Here is a 17,464-nt window from a genome sequence, read left to right on the forward strand (position 1 = left end):
TATCTTTCTGACAACAAAAGTTCTTAATTTCTCTATTTTAATTTAGTCAAATATGTTGAGCTTTTCCTTTATGATGTGTCTGTGTGTGTGTGTGTGTGTGTGTGTGTGTGTGTATGTGTGTGTGTGTGTGTTTAGAGAAATCCATCCACTGCTGAGATTATATTTTCTTTTTTTGGTACCTATTGCTATCTGATAAGGTGTTCATCTACCTTGTTCTTCTTTAGGAGCATGTTGACTATTTTTTATCTTTGCTTTTTTATGTAAATTGGTTTTATGTTTTCTATTTTAATTTCTGATTTAAGTTCTATTTATATTTTGGAGTGTAGTTGGAGACTTTTTAACCAAATTTGCAAGTAAAATGCTTAATTAATTTTGAGATTTTCTTTTTTTCTAATAAAAGTACTTAAATCTATATAATTCTTTTTAAGTAACATATAGCTATATCATAACACATTGTATAATATTTTGATATGTAATATTTTGATGTGTAGAAATTTAAACTTTTATGGTTTATTTTTATCTTATGTGTTATTTAAAAGTACACTTTAAAAATGTCAAACCTATGCATTTATTGTATTTATCACTCATTTATTAATTTCTAACATAATGGCATCATGTTCTGAGAATATGCTCTGTGTGAGGTTTGTGATAATAGATGTCCTGGTTTCATTTGAACTAATTTGTTTGTGCTTTCTAGTTATCCTAGAAAAGTTATTCTTTTGTGCTCTTTATTTCTTTTTTATTCCTTTCTTGTCTTCTTTTGGGGTGAATCTCTTTTTTCTTTTTCACTTTTCTTCTTCGTATTCTAGCTTGAATATTATACATTTTATTCTTGTAGAAGTTAACCTAAATATTTATGCTTAGCATTGTGTAAGATGAATGTCTACTCTTCTCTATTAAAATACATGAATTCAAGGATACATTAATTTTGCTTATCTCCCATCTGACTTATATTCCATTGTTGGATTGCATTTTAGTTTCTTCTTGTTTTAAACTTTTAATTTAGACAATACTATTGTTTTATACAATTATTTAGATTTGCCCACATATATGCCATGTTCTTTTTGCACTATTTCATTTTACATTTCAGACCTTCCTATTGGCATCGTTTTTTCTTTCTGCCTTAATACATCCTTTAGAAATTCCTTTAGAAAGGATATGTATAGGCAAACTCAGTTATATTTGTCTAAAATATCTGTATTTCACCTGTGATTATTTCCAAGGAGTTTTAAATAAGGCACATAATTTTAGTTTTGGTTCTATTCTCCTAGAATTTTAAAAATATTGCTTCATTGTCTTCTGTCTTCTACTGTTGGTACTGAAAAATTTGCTCTCAGTTTAATAGTAGCTCCCTTGTAAGTAATCTATATTTTCTCTCTTGCTCAATTTGATGGATTCTTTCTCTTTGCAGTTCCCAAGTTTCCCTATGATGTATCTAGATGTGGAGAAAAAAATTCATATCCTTCTAGTGATGCAATATACTTCCTGAACTTTAGATTTATTGTCTTGCTTCAAATTTGGGAGATTCTCAACCATTCTCTCTGTATATTTCATCTCCCTTATTTTTCCTCTCTTTTCTGGCTGATACCTTAATAGATTATGCTAGACTTTTCCAATCTATTCTTTGTACTTTTAAACATTTGATTGCATTTTTAAAATTATTTTGTCTATTTCTGCTATCGAAGAAGACACAAATAAATGGAAAGATATCCCACGTTCATGAATTGGAAGTTAATCTGTAGATCATTTTGGGACATATGAACAATATTAATTCTTGCAAATTCATTTAATTGCTAAAATGTTTATACTACACAAAGCAATCCATAGATTCAATGCAATACCTATGAAAATTTGAATAATCTCTTCATATCTCTCTTCTAGCTTACACATCTTTGTTTCAGCTGTGTCAGTTTTTATTATTTTTTATTTCTTAGTTTTGTTTTCCTCAGATTTTCTTCATTTATTTTATAGTCACTTTCTCTCACATTTTAAATGTCCTCTGTTACATCTTTAAACATTAAATCAGGCATCCCCAAACTATGGCCCGCGGGCCACATGCGGCCCCCTGAGGCCATTTATCCGGCTCCCCCGCCGCACTTCAGGAAGGGGCACCTCTTTCATTGGTGGTCAGTGAGAGGAGTACAGTATGTGGTGGCCCTCCAACGGTCTGAGGGACAGTGAACTGGCCCCCTGTGTAAAAAGTTTGGGGATGCCTGCATTAAATGAACCTATTTTATATCTTTGCTATCAACTGAAGCTCAAACTCTCTGTGCTAATTAGACTTCCTCTGGATAAAAACCTCCCTCAGAGCTCTCTTTACTTCCCTGAATTCCAGCTTTCACTTATTTTTTTCTCTTCTTATGAGTCCTTATTTTTTTGCCAGTTCAGTGATGAATTTTAAAAGATTCTTTTAATATATTATGCAGTATTTTTGGTTATCATCAGGTGGCTAGGTGGTTGTTTACATATCCATTCTACTATACAGTTGGAAATTAAGTCCAGTTATTCTTGCTTTTAAGGATGAGGAGATTCAAGTTTAGAGAAGCTAAATTTCTTTACCAGTTTAGAGAACTTGAAGGTGTCAGGGTGGAGAATTGCTGACCTCATGCCCATTGCTCTTGTTATCTTGTGATTTAATGGCTCTCTGAAGACAGTTAAAAGGAGTATATATAATAAACATACAATTAGAGAAATTACTTTCTACAAAATTTTAAAGCATTTTTGTCTATATTAAAAGGTTTTCACAAGCTGATTTTCAATCTTTTATTAAGAAAACAGAGTAGGCAGCAGTAGTATTTGATTTAGAAACTAACATAGCAGGAATTCACAAACAGCAAAAAGGATGCATGATATTTTTCCAAGTCAATTCTGGGAAGTTTGAAAGTAGCTTTTAATTTTCAAACAACTAGACAAAAATCTCCAATATAATGTGTGATGACCATTATGTAATTTTGATATTCATCCCGGAAAATGAGTAGCAAATTATGCAGGTATATTTTATGTTATTTATTTATTATGCAAGCATTTTTAGAAAACAAATAACTTGGCAGCAAAGTTTTGTGACTTTGAGGAATACTTCATATTAAAGAATGTATTAGAGGACACTTTTAGTAAATTTCTAGGTTTAAGGCAAAGTTTTTTTTCCTTGGACAATTCTGTAAGAATTGTTCAGAGCATATGAGGTGAGCAAAGAGGGATAGCCAATTCCATCTTCCTGATGTCTGGGTACCAGTTGGTACCGTTGATATGGCTGATATAACCCTATAATATAAAAGGCAATTATAGGATAATTTGAGATGGGAACAGGTGAAGCTCACATAATTTGAGCCTGAGAAGAAATGAGCAAATGGCAGCTATTCCAAGCAGCACTGGCACTGTTACTGTGGTGTTTGGACAGGCATGTCTCCTAATGTGATTTCATTATGCTCAGGTTAAAAACTTGGGCTTTAGATCAACAATGTGCAAACTTGGCTTATCATCTGAGTTCAGAAAAGAGATGACAGAATTCCAGCAGGAGAGCTTCAGCATTTGCCAAGAGCACAAGTAGAAAATTGTTCTTTTTAGACCTCTCATAGAACAAAAATTCTGATTAGAAATATGAAGTTATCTTTATGGGAGAATAAGGAATAGTTAATATTCCAAGATTACTCTTGAAACAATATTTTTTCTTAGTATGCATCTTTGTGTGCTTATATATTTAAATGTAATATTTATTCTCCACTTCCTGATTTTATCCCTTCAGTACTTTATGATTTTTCAGTAATTGTCCTCAGAATGAATGAATTGCAGAGAAATACTCAATGCTAATCCTACTTAGCCACTCTTGTAATCACTAGCACTGCAAACGATAGGGACCAAATGCAACAGCCCGATTTGTCCTTGTCAGAAGTGCAACAACGCTTAGGCCCACAGCCCAAAGTTATACATGATTCTGAAAAGAGCAATTTGTCAAGGGTTTCATTGGCACAAATTGAAATGAAATGAGGTTTTGGGCTCTTGAGGTCACTTTGCAACAGGAAGAATTCATTATCTTACTATACACACAGGAAAATCCCTCACAATTGTATTTGCTTGTAAAGGATGAGTGCCCACACATAAAGCTGAAGTGGCAGAGGTCACTTACAAGAAATAAACTACATGAAATCAGAGACTCAACTTCCCCCTATTTATAACCTCCTACTTTTTCTTCCTGGTTAGGGTTGCTTTGGGGGTGTATTACTCAATGCACTAAAGGAAATTCTTGCAGAGCTCTTTGTTATTTATGCAAAATCAGTTGCACAAGTCTTGCTAGTTTGTCTATTGAAAGTACAATGCAGTCTCATATGTCTTTTTCCCCTGGGATAAGAAGAGTTTGTTTTCTGTGTATGTTTCATATTATTCGGAGGTGTATATTTTCTTGTAAGACCATATTCTATTTTACAGCATTCTTCCTATTTTGTGAAGAAGGTGCAGTCTTGAATATTGAACAATTCATTGGTTTGTTACTGATGTGGATTGGTTTCAGTTTAAGGAGCAGGGAGAAGGGAAGTATGTGCTAACACATCAATTCTGAGAATCAAAATTTTCATTCTATTTATAAATCATATAATCAACGGAGAGTTGATTTTTATGTTTTCAGTTGGTCTGAGTTGGTGAAGGCTGGAAAGATAACAGAAATCAAAGTCATTTTAAATGAGAGAGAAAAATAGCATGGCTAAAGAGGTTGAATTCAAGTAGGGATAGATGTGTGGAGGTAGATGTAGAGATATGCTCTGTAACTCCCTTCCCACACTTTAACCCTTCCCAAACTCAGATATTTAGAAAGAAGGACTAGAAAGCCTTGCATATCAAGTCCAGTGGCCATTATTCACTTCTGTTCATTTCCTGTAATCCAATCAAGTCTCCAAGACTTTTAAGTTTTTTCAAAGTTATTTTCTAATAATGTGGCTTTCCATTTGTCCCTTTTCTCGGCTTTTTATGACTACCATCCTTGACATGGATTGTAGTGAATGTGTAGATTTATTACCAATATGGATAGTATGGACATTTTAACAATATTAAGTCTTCTGATTTATGAGCGTTAGATGTCTTTCCATTTACTTTTGTCTTTTAAAATTTCTTTCAGCAGCATTTTTTGTGTGGTTTCCAAGTAGTAGGTCAGTAAATGTTTGTGTGTTGTAGTTTTTCTTGGGTGGTGGGTGGTTTTAGACATGATAATGATGCCCTTCATGGAGATAGGGGATACATGAAGAGAGCAGAATGCAGGGCTTGGTCAGGATCATGAACCCAGTGCTGGCTCTGTTGAGTTTCATGTACTAGTATGGCATCTTCAAATGTACTTGGAAGTCGATATCTGGAACTAGACAGGGATGATGGATAAAACCATAAGAATGGAAAAAGATCCTTGGAGAATGGATATGCAGAGAGAAAAAATTTATTTTTTGTGTTCATTATCCACAGTATCTAAATTATTTAAATGAGACAGTATCCCACACTGCTAACCCTACTTCTACTTCGAGTACAAGCCACAGCAGCCAAGAGGAAAGGAGAAAAGAAAACATTGAAAAGATAATTCAGACAAGTAGTACCACATGTTAAGGCAGCAAATGTATGAATACCTGCTTATTGCCTTCTTCTAGCTGCCTGAAGACCATATTTAGCAATGATGTTTTATCTAGTAAGATCTCATTTTAAGAGCCTGTTAAGTCATTTGACTCTTTTCTCATTTTTTTTTAAATAACAAAAACAGCTGTTGGCTTTGAAAGTCTGGGGAGGAAGAGACTGAGCTCCCTTTCTCCTTAATAATCTTCACATTCTCTCTGGTCTCTAATTCATTTGATAGGCCCAAATAATTTCACTAAGGCCTTTTTATTTTGTTTTTGTCTAATGGGTTCCAAGCTCTTTGTAATGCCAGGTGATATGGTTTGGCTCTGTGTCCCAACCCAGATCTCATCTTGAATTGTACTGCCGTAATTCCCAAGAGTTATGGGAAGAACACAGTGGGAGATAACTGAATCATGGAGGCAGTTTTCCCCATACTGTTCTCATGGTAGTAAATAAGTCTCATCAGAGCTGATGGTTTCATCAGGGGTTTCTGCTTTTGTGTCTTTCTCACTCTCTTTGCCTGCTGCCATCCGTATAAGATGGGACTTGTTCCTCTTTGCCTTCCACCAGGATTGTGAGGCTTCCCCAGTCCCATGGAACTATAAGTCCAATTAAACCTCTTCATTTTTTAAATTGCCCAGTCTAGGGTACATCTTTATCAACAGTTTGAAAGTGGACTAATACAGTAAGTTGGTACTGAGAGTCGTGTGTTGCTGTAAAGACATCCAAAATCATGGAAGTGACTTTGGAACTGGGTAACAGGAAGAGGTTGGAATAGTTTAGAGGGCTCTGAAGAAGACAAGAAAATGTGGGAAAGTTTGGAACTTCCTAGAGACTTACTGAGTGGCTTTGCCCAAAATGCTGATAGTGATATGGACAGGAAGGTCCAGACTGAGGTGGTTTCGAATGTTGATAAGGAACTTCTTGGGAACTGGAGTACAGGTGACCCTTGTTATATTTTAGCAAAGAGACCGGTGGCATTTTGCCCCTGCCCTTGGGATATGTGGAACTTTGAACTTGAGAGAGATGATTTAGGGTATCTGGTGGAAGAAATTTCTAAGCAGCAAATCATTAAAAAGGTGACTTGTGTGCTGTTAAAAGTTTTAAAAGGGGCCAGGTGTGGTGGCTTACATCTGTAATCCCAGTACTTTGGGAGGCTGAGGTGGGTGGATCATGAGGTCAGGAATTCAAGACCAGCCTGGCCAAGATGGTGAAATCCTGTCTCTCCTAAAAATACAAAAAAAATTAACTGGTCATGGTGGTGGGTGCCTGCAATCCCAGCTACTCAGGAGGCTGAGGCAGAGAATTGCTTGAACCCGGGAGTTGGAGGTTGCAGTGAACTGAGGTCTCACCACTACACTGTAGCCTGGTGACAGAGCAAGACTCCTTCTCAAAAAAAAAAAAAAAAAAAAAAAAAAAAAAGTTTTAAAAGGGTAATGGAGTATAAAAGTGTGAAAAATTTGCAGCCTGACAATGCAATAGAAAGAAAATTCCATCTTCTGAGGAGAAATTGAAGCCAAGCCTGCTGCAGAAGTTTACACAAGTAATGAGGAACTAAATGTTAATCCCAAGGACAATGGGGAAAGTGTCTCCAGGGCCTGTCAGAGGTCTTCACAGCAGCCCCTCCCATCACAGGTCTGGAGGCCAAGGAGAAAAAAGTGGTTTCATGGGTCAGGCCCAGGGTCCCCAAGCTGTGTGCATGGCTTCAGATGGTGCAAGACACAAGCCTTGGTAGCTTTCACATGGTGTTGAGCCTGTGAGTACACAGAAGTCAATATTGAGGTTTGTAAATCTCCACCTAGATTTCAGAAGATGTATGGAAATGCCTGGATACCCAGACAGAAGTTTGCTGCAGGGGTGGGGCTCTCAAACCTCTGCTAGGGCAGTACAGAAGGGCCAGGGGCAGAATGATATGGTTTGGCTCTGTATCCCCACCCAAATCTCACCTTGAATTGTACTTCCATAATTCCCATGTGTTGTAGGAAGGACCCAGCAGAAGATAATTGAATCATGGGGGCTGTTTTTCCCATACTGTTCTTCTGGTAGTGAATAAGTGTCATGAGATCAGATGGTTTTATCAGGGATTTTCAAATGTTTTACCAGAGATTTGGCACACAAAGTCCCTACTAGGGTACTGCCTAGTGGAGCTGTGGGAAGAGGGCCACTGTCTTCCAGACCCCAGAATGGTAGATCCACTGACAGCTTGCACCTTGAACCTGGAAAAGCCACAGACACTGAATGCCAGCCCATGAAAGCAGCTGGGAGGGAGGCTGTACCCTGCAAAGCCACAGGAGTGGAGCTACCAATACCATGGGAATCCTCTTGCATCAGTGTGACCTGGATGTCAGACATGGAGTCAAAGAAGATTAATTTGGAGTTTTAAGATTTGACTGCCCCACTGAATTTGGACTTGCATGGGCCCTGTAGTCCTTTTGTTTTGGCCAATTTCTTCCATTTGGAATTGTATTCACCCAATGTCCATACTCCCATTGTATAGTAAATAACTAGTTTGTTTTTGATTTTATAGGCTCATAGGTGGAAGGGACTTGCCTTGTCTCAGATGAGGCTTTTGAGTTAATGCTGAAATGAGTTAAGACTTTTGGACACTGTTGGGAAGGCATGATTGGTTTTGAAATGTGAGGACATGAGATTTGGCATGGGTCAGGGGCAGAATGATATGGTTTGGCTCTGTGTCCACACCCAAATCGCATCTTGAATTGTACTCCCATAAGTCCCTCATGTTGTGGGAGAGACCCAGTGGGAGATAATTGAATCATGGGGGCTGTTTTTTCCATACTGTTCTTGTGGTGAGGAATAAGTCTCACGAGATCTGATGGTTTTATCGTGGATTTCCAGTTTTGTGTCCTCATTTTCTCTTTGCCTGCTGTCATCCATGTAAGATGGAACTTGCTCCTCCTTGCCTTCCGCCATGATTGTGAGGCTTCCCCAGTCACATGGAGCTATAAGTCCAATTAAACCTCATTCTTTTTAAATTGCCTAGTCTCAAGTATGTCTTTGTCAGCAGTGTGAGAACAGACTAATAAGTCATGTTAAGACATTAAAAGTGGAATAGATTCTCTGCAGTCTAGAATGATTTTGATGTAATTTGGCATTGAAGGATCCTGGACTGGGTGTGCAGGCAGCTCCCTCATTCAATCAGTGATATGAGATGACTACATAGAGAATGAGCCCCTTCAGCTTTCCCCAATCCCTCCTCCCAGAGGAATGGTGGAATTTGTTAATTCTTAGCATTTCTTCATTAAATTCTTAGCCCTTTTCACTGTTTTCCAATGATTAAGATGTAATTTAAATGTAAAGGGCATGAAAGAGATGGGACCATGATAATAATTTTTCTCATAACACTTATAATTATGAAATATTATGTTGTATATCTGTTTGTTATTACAATGTAACATCCATAAGGTGGAAACTTTGCTTGTTTTGTTTACTACTTCATCTTCAGTGTTGAGAGTGGTGCCTAGTATTCAACAGTCATTCATTAGAGAGTTATGATTAGACTATGTATTGAACATGTGTTCATTTGTGGTTTGGAAAATATAGCAACTGTGGCCATGTGATCTTGCATTAAATACATTTTAATAATTTTTTTTATAGCTGCTTTAATGATGTTTTCCTAATGTCTTAGTTTACCATTGGTTCTTGGGTCTACCACTGGATAATGCTATCAGAGGTGAAAAGGTAGCTCTGTCTTTTTGGCAAGTTTGATTTAAACCTTGAATTCACTGTTACTTGCCTGGTCTGCAAAGAGAACTTGGTAATTGACAGTTGTATTCAAGTCTTGAAAGAACTCAGAGAGCTGGTGATTAGAAGTACCTTCTAGCTGTCACTTTGATTTCAGTGGGATTGTACTTCAATGCTTTGCCTAGGAGCACAAGAAGAGAGTTTTCCTTTACAGATTCCCTGTAGAAAAACCTCACCAGCATGAAAAAAAAAAAAAAAAAAAAAAAAAAGGATACCTACTGACTTACTTTTCATCTGGAATTAATGTGATCAGCAATGTCTAAAGAAGGTAGATAAGTCATGTTTTCATTTCAATGAAATCAAGATTTTCAAAGCTTTTGAGCTGCTAATCCTTCTCCCTCACCTTTGCTACTTTTTCTTCTTTACTCCAGTGCAATGTTTGCTGCATTGAAACTACATCACTGGCATGGCCAGATCAGAGGCAAGGTGAACATGCAATGTATGATGACTGAACACCATTACTCCACAAAGCAGCAGCAGACCTAGGATGAGGTTTGTGGTAGTGCCTCATCCTGATTACCAGAACCCCAGGAAATGGCATGAAAAATGACATGTTGGATTATTCAGGGGATCCTGGTAGCCATAGAACTTGGAACTGTATACTCTTTAATGCGTTTTAAAGGTTTTTTAAAACCTTTTTTAAAAAAAGTCACATGCCAGAAAATGGAGGGGATGTGACTGTGTTTTCTGTTTCCATTTATACTTTCATGGCTGTTGGATACAGCTTTACATTGACAACTAGAGCAGTGCCACTGGAAAGCTAGAAGGTGGGAAAATGCTCTGAGACCCAGGGGCTCTAGATTGCTAATTAGGTTAAATTTAGGCAGTGTGGCATGTTTGTAAATGAAATACTGTTATAGTAAATGAGGTAAATATAGTCTTCCCGCAGAAACAGAGGCCAACCAAGGTATTATATTGGGAATGCACAGTTGTTTAAATCAACATTAGGCAATTTTGGTCTTCTGTATTGTGGAAACTGGCCTCACTATTTAAAATGAGAATACCAATGGAGTGAAAGAAAATACTAATTTGGAAAATGTTTTAGCCTGTGCATTGTAGAAAATAATCTTTCAGACAAGTAGCTTGTTTTTAAAAGAAGAGGTTGGGTGGACAACCTCTCACTAAATTAAAAAAAAAAAAAAAAAAAGGCATAGTTTTCAGCTGGGAGAGCCAAAAAGGGAGCTTGCTCTATAGACTTCTTTAGTTTTTCTTCTAATTTTCAGTTCTGGGCCTCAGGAAATCTCAACCTATTGCTCCACCACTGACTTGACATGCCACTGACAATACTTTGAAGAAGGAGAGAGAGATGGAATTAGGAGAGATTCTATTAACATAAGATCTACTCCTTGGCTGGGTGTGGTGGTTCACAGCCTTGGCACTTTGGAAGGCTGAGGTGGGCAGATCACAGAGTCAAGAGATTGAGATCATCCTGGCCAACGTGGTGAAACCCTGTCTCTACTAAAAATACAAAAAATTAGCTGGATGTAGTGGTGTGTGCCTGTAGTCTCAGTTACTCAGGAGGCTGAGGCAGAAGAATCACTTGAACCCAGAAGGTGGAGGTTGCAGTGAGTCAAGATAGCACCACTGCACTCCAGCCTGGCTTACAGAGCGAGACCCATCTCAAAGAAAAAAAAAAAAAATCTACTTCCTGCAGGCAGAAGGCAGATGCTTTGTCTTGTTTACTTAAAATTCTGTATGGCAGTTTGAAGGCCAAATCTTTATTTGAGCCGTCTTCCCAATGAAAATCTAGGCCTGCATAAGAAAGGATGTATAGATTGGAGGGGACAAAGCGAGATTGGGTAGAGGACTAGGCGAGTGGCCAAGGAGTGGGGCTCTGGAGCTAGAACGGCCCTTCAGAATTATTCCAAATTGAGTGGAGTTACCCCTACACTGATGAGTCATTGAAGTGGGTCACTGTGGAAAGGGTGTCCATCAACCAGGGTACTTTGCAGTTGAAGCATTCTGGAGGGTCGGGAACCAAAGGCTCTCCCTCAGTTGTGTTTCTATCTGCTGCTAAGGCAGCAGATTTTGCAGAGAAGTGGGATCTGGCTGCATAAGCGTCCACACTTAGCTTCTCTGGGTCTTAGTTTCTGAAGCATATTTTGTTGAGAATTAAATGAGACAATACATGAAAGTGCCTGGAGCTGTGCCTGGCATGAAGTAAATATTTAGTGATCACTCTGTACCAAGCACAGAGTGCTTAAATTATTTGCCCAGGTCTCATAGGTGATAAGTAGTAGTCTTGGAACTGAGACCTGACTCACTCCAGTCTGTTTTTAGTCACAACAGTAAATATCTTAACATGGTAGAATTCAGATCAGTTTGGAAAGGTTCACTTCAGCCTTGTTAACTTGGTGAATGTATTTCACATACAAAAGGCCTCCCTAGCCAAGCCTGGCTACAGGAACTCCCCTTTCCTTTGCTGGGCAGCACTGTGTTCTTCCTCTTTCCTTCTCTTTCTCTCTATGGAGTTCTCTTCCCACCTGTCACCCCCTTCTCTGGCTTACCACTTACCTCTGGTGATTGATTGGCTTGAGCATAATTTGGAGCAGGAAGCTGACCTAAGTAGCAAGGATGGAAGGAAGGAGGAGAAGTGAAAACCCTTGACTGCTGTTCTAGTCTCGAGGCTCACAGCACTCTGCCCCTCTCCCGCTGTTCCCCATATCCAGTCGCCTAGGCTTGATTCTTTACATTTAGTGTCCTGTCTTAGGTCCAGAAATAAAATGCCAAGAGTATTTTTTGTGGAGTAAGTTATCTGAACCTTAGGTAAATTTTACTTTAGTGTGTGTGTGTGTGTGTGTGTGTGTGTGTGTGTGTGCATTTTTGTATCTAAAGATCTACCTTTCAGACCTTCGATAGGAAAATTTTTTCCTATCTCCCCAAACTGACACATAAGTGAATAACTTGAACACAGTCTGTTTGTAAGTTGTGGCTGCCTCTATTTTCTTCCTCCTTGAACTACACATTGAAGAGCCAATGAGATTTATTTTTTCTTCATGCATACATTGAGGAAAAACATTTGTAAATAAATTATCATATGCATTGTATTCTAAGGAATGCCATGAAGCAAAAGGAGCTGTATTTTCAAAAAGCTTACAGCCTAGATCAGGGCTGCATGACACGAAAAGAAGTGGGGTTGAGTTTTATGGAATACTTACTTCTGGATTTGCGGCACAAACTTAAAAAAAAAAAACATTTTAAATTGTTGATATTAAATGCAACTATAGACATTCTACAGATAAGTGAGCAGTAGGAATGTAGATCACTTGTGAAGCCAAGTGGTCAACTCAGTGATGAAATTTACTAGCTGTTATCAGACCTACCAAACCCTTTATGACTTTCTGGTTCTCATTCACCCAAGAGTCATAGCAGGGAGAGGGCCAGAATTCTATGGCCTTTACTGTCTTTTTTATCTTTTTACTTACTCTTCCACAGAGGAGGAAGAGTGACTTAGTTTCATTAGTAAGTTTGGAAAGAGATAATGGGCATGGGCTTCAAATCTGTCTTTTCTTTTTAGGCGCAGACCTGCCTACAGAGAGCCTGAGTTCTCCAACCAGAAGAAAGCACTTCGCAGAACTGAGTATATGCATCTGCCTAATGGTGAAGTTCAGGTATGTAAAACTCATTGACTCACAAATATAAATCACATTCTCTAATATCAGCTTAATCAGTAAAATCGTGCCACTCTATTTTGGATTCCACCCGTCTTATTCTTGTGTTATTCCTTAACTGATTCAAAACCTAGGTGGGGATTACAGATGTCATTTATCAATATCCAGTCATTTCTAAAGCTCAGATGTTAGCGTTTCCTAAGGCATTAACTCCAGACCCAGACCACATCACAGTAGATGGAATAACATTTATTCATCACAATTCATCAGTGTGAGTGAGTGCATGGTGTGTGTGTGTGTGTGTGTGTGTGTGTGTGTGTTTCCTCTGAAGAGACACTCTTGAGAGACAAGAATTAGGTAGAAACTGCTTAGTTGGGTAGGTCCTCTTCAGTTCAACTAAACAAATCCACAGTAAGCTCTAAGATGGGCTGATGGTGCACTGCACCAGACACAGGACACAGTTATTAATAGAACATATCCAAGGAGCTTTGGATCCTACTAGAGATAATGTGATGTGGGAAGGCAACACAGGGGTCAGTGTGGAAGAGCAATTGTTCTTTTTCTCTATTTATAATACCATTACTGAAGGAACAGTCCTTGGGTTAGGCGGAAGGATTGAGCTTCATCCTGCTAATAAGATTAGTGAAAGGTTATCTGTTGTTCTTCTCCTCATGCCAAGTTTTGTATAGTGGATCAAGTCATTATATTAATTACGCAGAGCAGTGTAGATAAGAGATAGAGATTATGTGCCCTAGAGCTCGACTGACTAGCTTTGTCTCCTTGCTTTCTAGCTGTGCACACTTGGGAAAGTTATTTAACTCTTCTATGTTTCAGATTCCTCATAGAAGAAACAGGGATGATAATAGCACCTGCATGGTAGCATTATGGTGAAGATAAGTGAGTTAATACAAACAGAGTACTGAGCACAGTGCCTGGCACAGAGCGGTTCTCAACAGCTATTAGCTCCTGTTATTATTAACTATTACCAATGATTGGCATGTGACATGGGAATGGGAAGGAGGGATAATAAAAAGGAGAAGATATGCCAGGAAGACAAAAAGGGTAGCTCTTCACAGCTCACTGGAAGGCTTTTGGTCTAAGACTGTCATCAGTCATGGTGGGAACAGATAAAATAGCAGAAATGGCTTCCACATGCAGAGAGCAAAATGAATTACTGACCAATCTGTTTATTTTACCCCATCTGCTTTGTTTTCCATCTACTTGTCATAGCAGGAAAGCTTGCTGTTTGTCTGTCATCAGTGTCCATGTGTGGCAGGGAGAGGTAGAGTGTTTTGCAGCCTTCGCCAAATCCTACTTGTTTTGGATGAGTAGTGAGATATGAAGCCAAGCCCTAGTGTTTTTTTATTCACTTGAACGCTGTAGATATTTATTTCGAACACTCATTCTGACTGTGTTTGAAAAGTTGGACAAAATGCTTATCATTGAATTAAAAAGGGATTTATTAAATGCCCACTAGATACATAGATGTAAAACAGAAACTTGCATGGTTATTGTATAGTTTAACCTCATAAAAATCATTTGAGGGGATTCCTCTGACTGGGTCATTACATATGGTATGAATGTATCAAAGTATCAGCTGGCATGGTGGCTCATGCCTATAAGCCTAATGACTAAGGAGACTGAAATGGGACAATCCCTTAAGCCCAGGAGTTCAAGGCTGCAGTGAGCTATGATTCCACCACTGCACTCTAGCCGGGATGATGGAGTAAGACCTTGTCTCTTAAGAAAAATCATATGTATCCCATAAATACTAAAAAATACGTACATCTATTATGTATCAATTTTAAAAGAAGGTTTTTTTAAGCATATAGATTTTTCTCTGATACCTAGTTAGGAAAAAATTAAAAGTGGCCTATCTATCCCTAAAACCACCCCCTGAAATTATTTGAGATAAATATTGTTATTTTGGTTTTCTAGATGAGGAAATTAAAGTTTAGACAGGTAATGTGTTTTTCCAAAGATATTGAGATAGAGCTTGCTGGAATTTGAATTCAGGTCTTCTAAAAATGTATTAAAATCTACACAGATTTAATGAGGTCTTACCATGTATCATTAGCAAATTATCTACTCCTTTTATGAACTTTATGAAATTTTAAAAGTACAGAAAATCATGAAGAACAAAATCAAGATCATCTATAATATTACAACTCAGAAATAGCTACTGTTTAAATTTTGGAGCGTTTTTATGTAATTTTAATACATAGGTATATGCCCTTTTTTTCTCCAGAGAAACTCTGCTTTCTATGTTATTTAAAAACCTCCCTTTAAATAATATGTTATGAGGACTTTTTATATTTTTAAATAGTCTTCCAAAACCTGATTTTAAATTGCTGCTTTTCATCATGGGGATGAAAAAGATCCTTATTGTTTATATTTATGTTTTCAATTTTCCCTGTTTTAAACAATGATGCCCTCAACATCTTTGTTCACAATTCTTTTTGCATGTCTCTAATCATTCCCTTAGATTTCCAGAAGTATAATTACTGCTAAAGAGGTTGTTCCACTTATTGATTGCTGTATAACAAACTGACCCAAAACTTGGTGACGTAAAACAACTACCATTTTATTATGCCCATAGATATTGTGGGTTAAGAATTCAGAAAGAACACAGTAGGGATGGCTGTTCTTTGCTGCATGATGCTGGGACCTCAGCTGATACGACGCCAAGACTAAGCTTAGCTAAGACTGTGGACTGTTGTTACTAGATATGGCCTCTCTGTATTTTTGTACTTAGGCGATGGCTCAGGGCTCCGAGAGTGAGGAATCCAGTGGTATCAGGCAGAGGCTCATGGGCTGTATTAATGGTGTGAGGCAGAGGCTCATGGGCTGTGTTAACTAGCCTTAGAGGTCTTGGGGTATCACTTTTGCCATACCCTATTGGTTGAGGCAGTCACAATCACATCTCAGTTCATAAGAAAGGGATACAGACACCGTTACTTAATGGGAAGAGTATCAAGGAATTTATAGCCATGTTTTAAAACTACCATAGAAGATATAAACCACTTTCAGGATTTTGACATACTTTATCAAGTTGCCCCTAGAAATGTAAAAATCAGCACTTTTTCCAGTGGTGGCTAATAGTACACTCTCACCTCTACTGGATGTTATAACTTTGAGAGATACTTGTTAATTTGATAGGCAAAAGGTAGCATATCATGTGATTTTAATTTTTAATTATTTGAGTACTGGTGAGATTTTACATGAATTTTTGTTCACCTGTCAGAATTTTGTGTGAATTTTCTATTTTTTGCTTATTTCTCTGTTAGAGTAGTCATCTTTTTCTCATTAATTGGTAGGTGTTGTTTACATAGTAAGGCTAAGTCAAGGTGTTCTGACTTAAATTGTGTTATTTCACCACCACTCCTTAGCGGCTCTAATCAATATAGATTTTTAGTACTAATGATTTGTAAGGCACTCTTCACTTTTAATCCCAAACTGTGTATCTTGGACAATTTAATAAAGCCTTTGGACCTTTGTTTCCTCCCCTGTAATACTGGTTAATAATATTCCCATTTCATTGGTTATTGTGAGTACTCAGTAATGTCCATGCAAATGCTTCGAAGAAGGCTTATTACATGCAAAGTGTCCAATAAGTGTTAATGGTTATTCTTCATATTACTGCTGTCACCATACCCGGATATTTGTGAGTATTTTAGCAATTAACTAATTATTGCCCAATTTGCAACTATATGAATCTGCTAGTCATGTCAAAATCATCTGGCTTTTGAATTTGAAGGAGCTGTGATTGTTCTGAGAAAAGTTTTATCTTTTGCTTATTATTATAACTTGGTTCTCAAGTTTCCCAAAGGAGGTAAAGTCACTTACAATGCAGGGTAGGCTGAGTAACATGGTTGTAGGGGCAATTTAGTTAATGGATGAGGTACTTGGCAATAATCACTACCCTCAATTGCCTTGCCAAAATAATTAGAAAGAGAGGAGGAAGGAAATAACTTGTTTCTTTGTGAAACTCCTGAGACAAAGCTAAATTTGATGGCATTTCCTGTCTCTTTGATATTTTCCATTCAGTCAGACTGAGCACAGAATCAAGCCTCATAGAGCACACTGTAGAGTAGCAATGATGAAAGAAAAATAAAACTCTCTTCACTAGAAGGATAAATCCCAAAGTGCTTGCCTTGTTTTGAGTCGGGAGAGGCTGCTGAAACAAAAGGCCAGGGGCCTGGGTCTGAAAGGAAGGTAGGCAGGAATCAGCCCCCATCCTAGAATTACCTGGAATTGTGTGCCTTCTTCCCAACATGGAATAGCCTCTCTGAGCTCCTTCCTCCAGGAGCCTCATGGTGGTAGTGTTGGAGCACCATGCACTGACGTATGGAAGCAGTGGGGTTGGGCCTAGCAGGCTGTATCCCAACACCCTGGGGGCATTGAACATTTGTTGTCTCCAAAGAGGGTTTCCCTGGCTCCAGCCCAGCTGTCCCTGTGTGATAACCACCATTGCTAATATTTTGGTGATGAGCCACTTTGGTCCCTGC

General features: G+C 38.0%; 1 protein-coding gene across 1 annotated transcript in view; it reads left to right on the forward strand.

The window, feature by feature from the left end:
• The window catches only part of LOC141580586 (uncharacterized), an 862,829-nt gene that overhangs the window by 98,205 nt on the left and 747,160 nt on the right, over nt 1–17,464 (forward strand). Inside the window, exon 4 of the mRNA XM_074382346.1 lies at nt 12,863–12,956. Coding sequence (XP_074238447.1) covers nt 12,863–12,956 — 94 coding nt within the window. The remainder of the gene's footprint in view (nt 1–12,862; nt 12,957–17,464) is intronic.

Source organism: Saimiri boliviensis, chromosome 1 (genome assembly GCF_048565385.1).
Source record: "Saimiri boliviensis isolate mSaiBol1 chromosome 1, mSaiBol1.pri, whole genome shotgun sequence".
Taxonomy (NCBI): Eukaryota; Metazoa; Chordata; class Mammalia; order Primates; family Cebidae; genus Saimiri; species Saimiri boliviensis.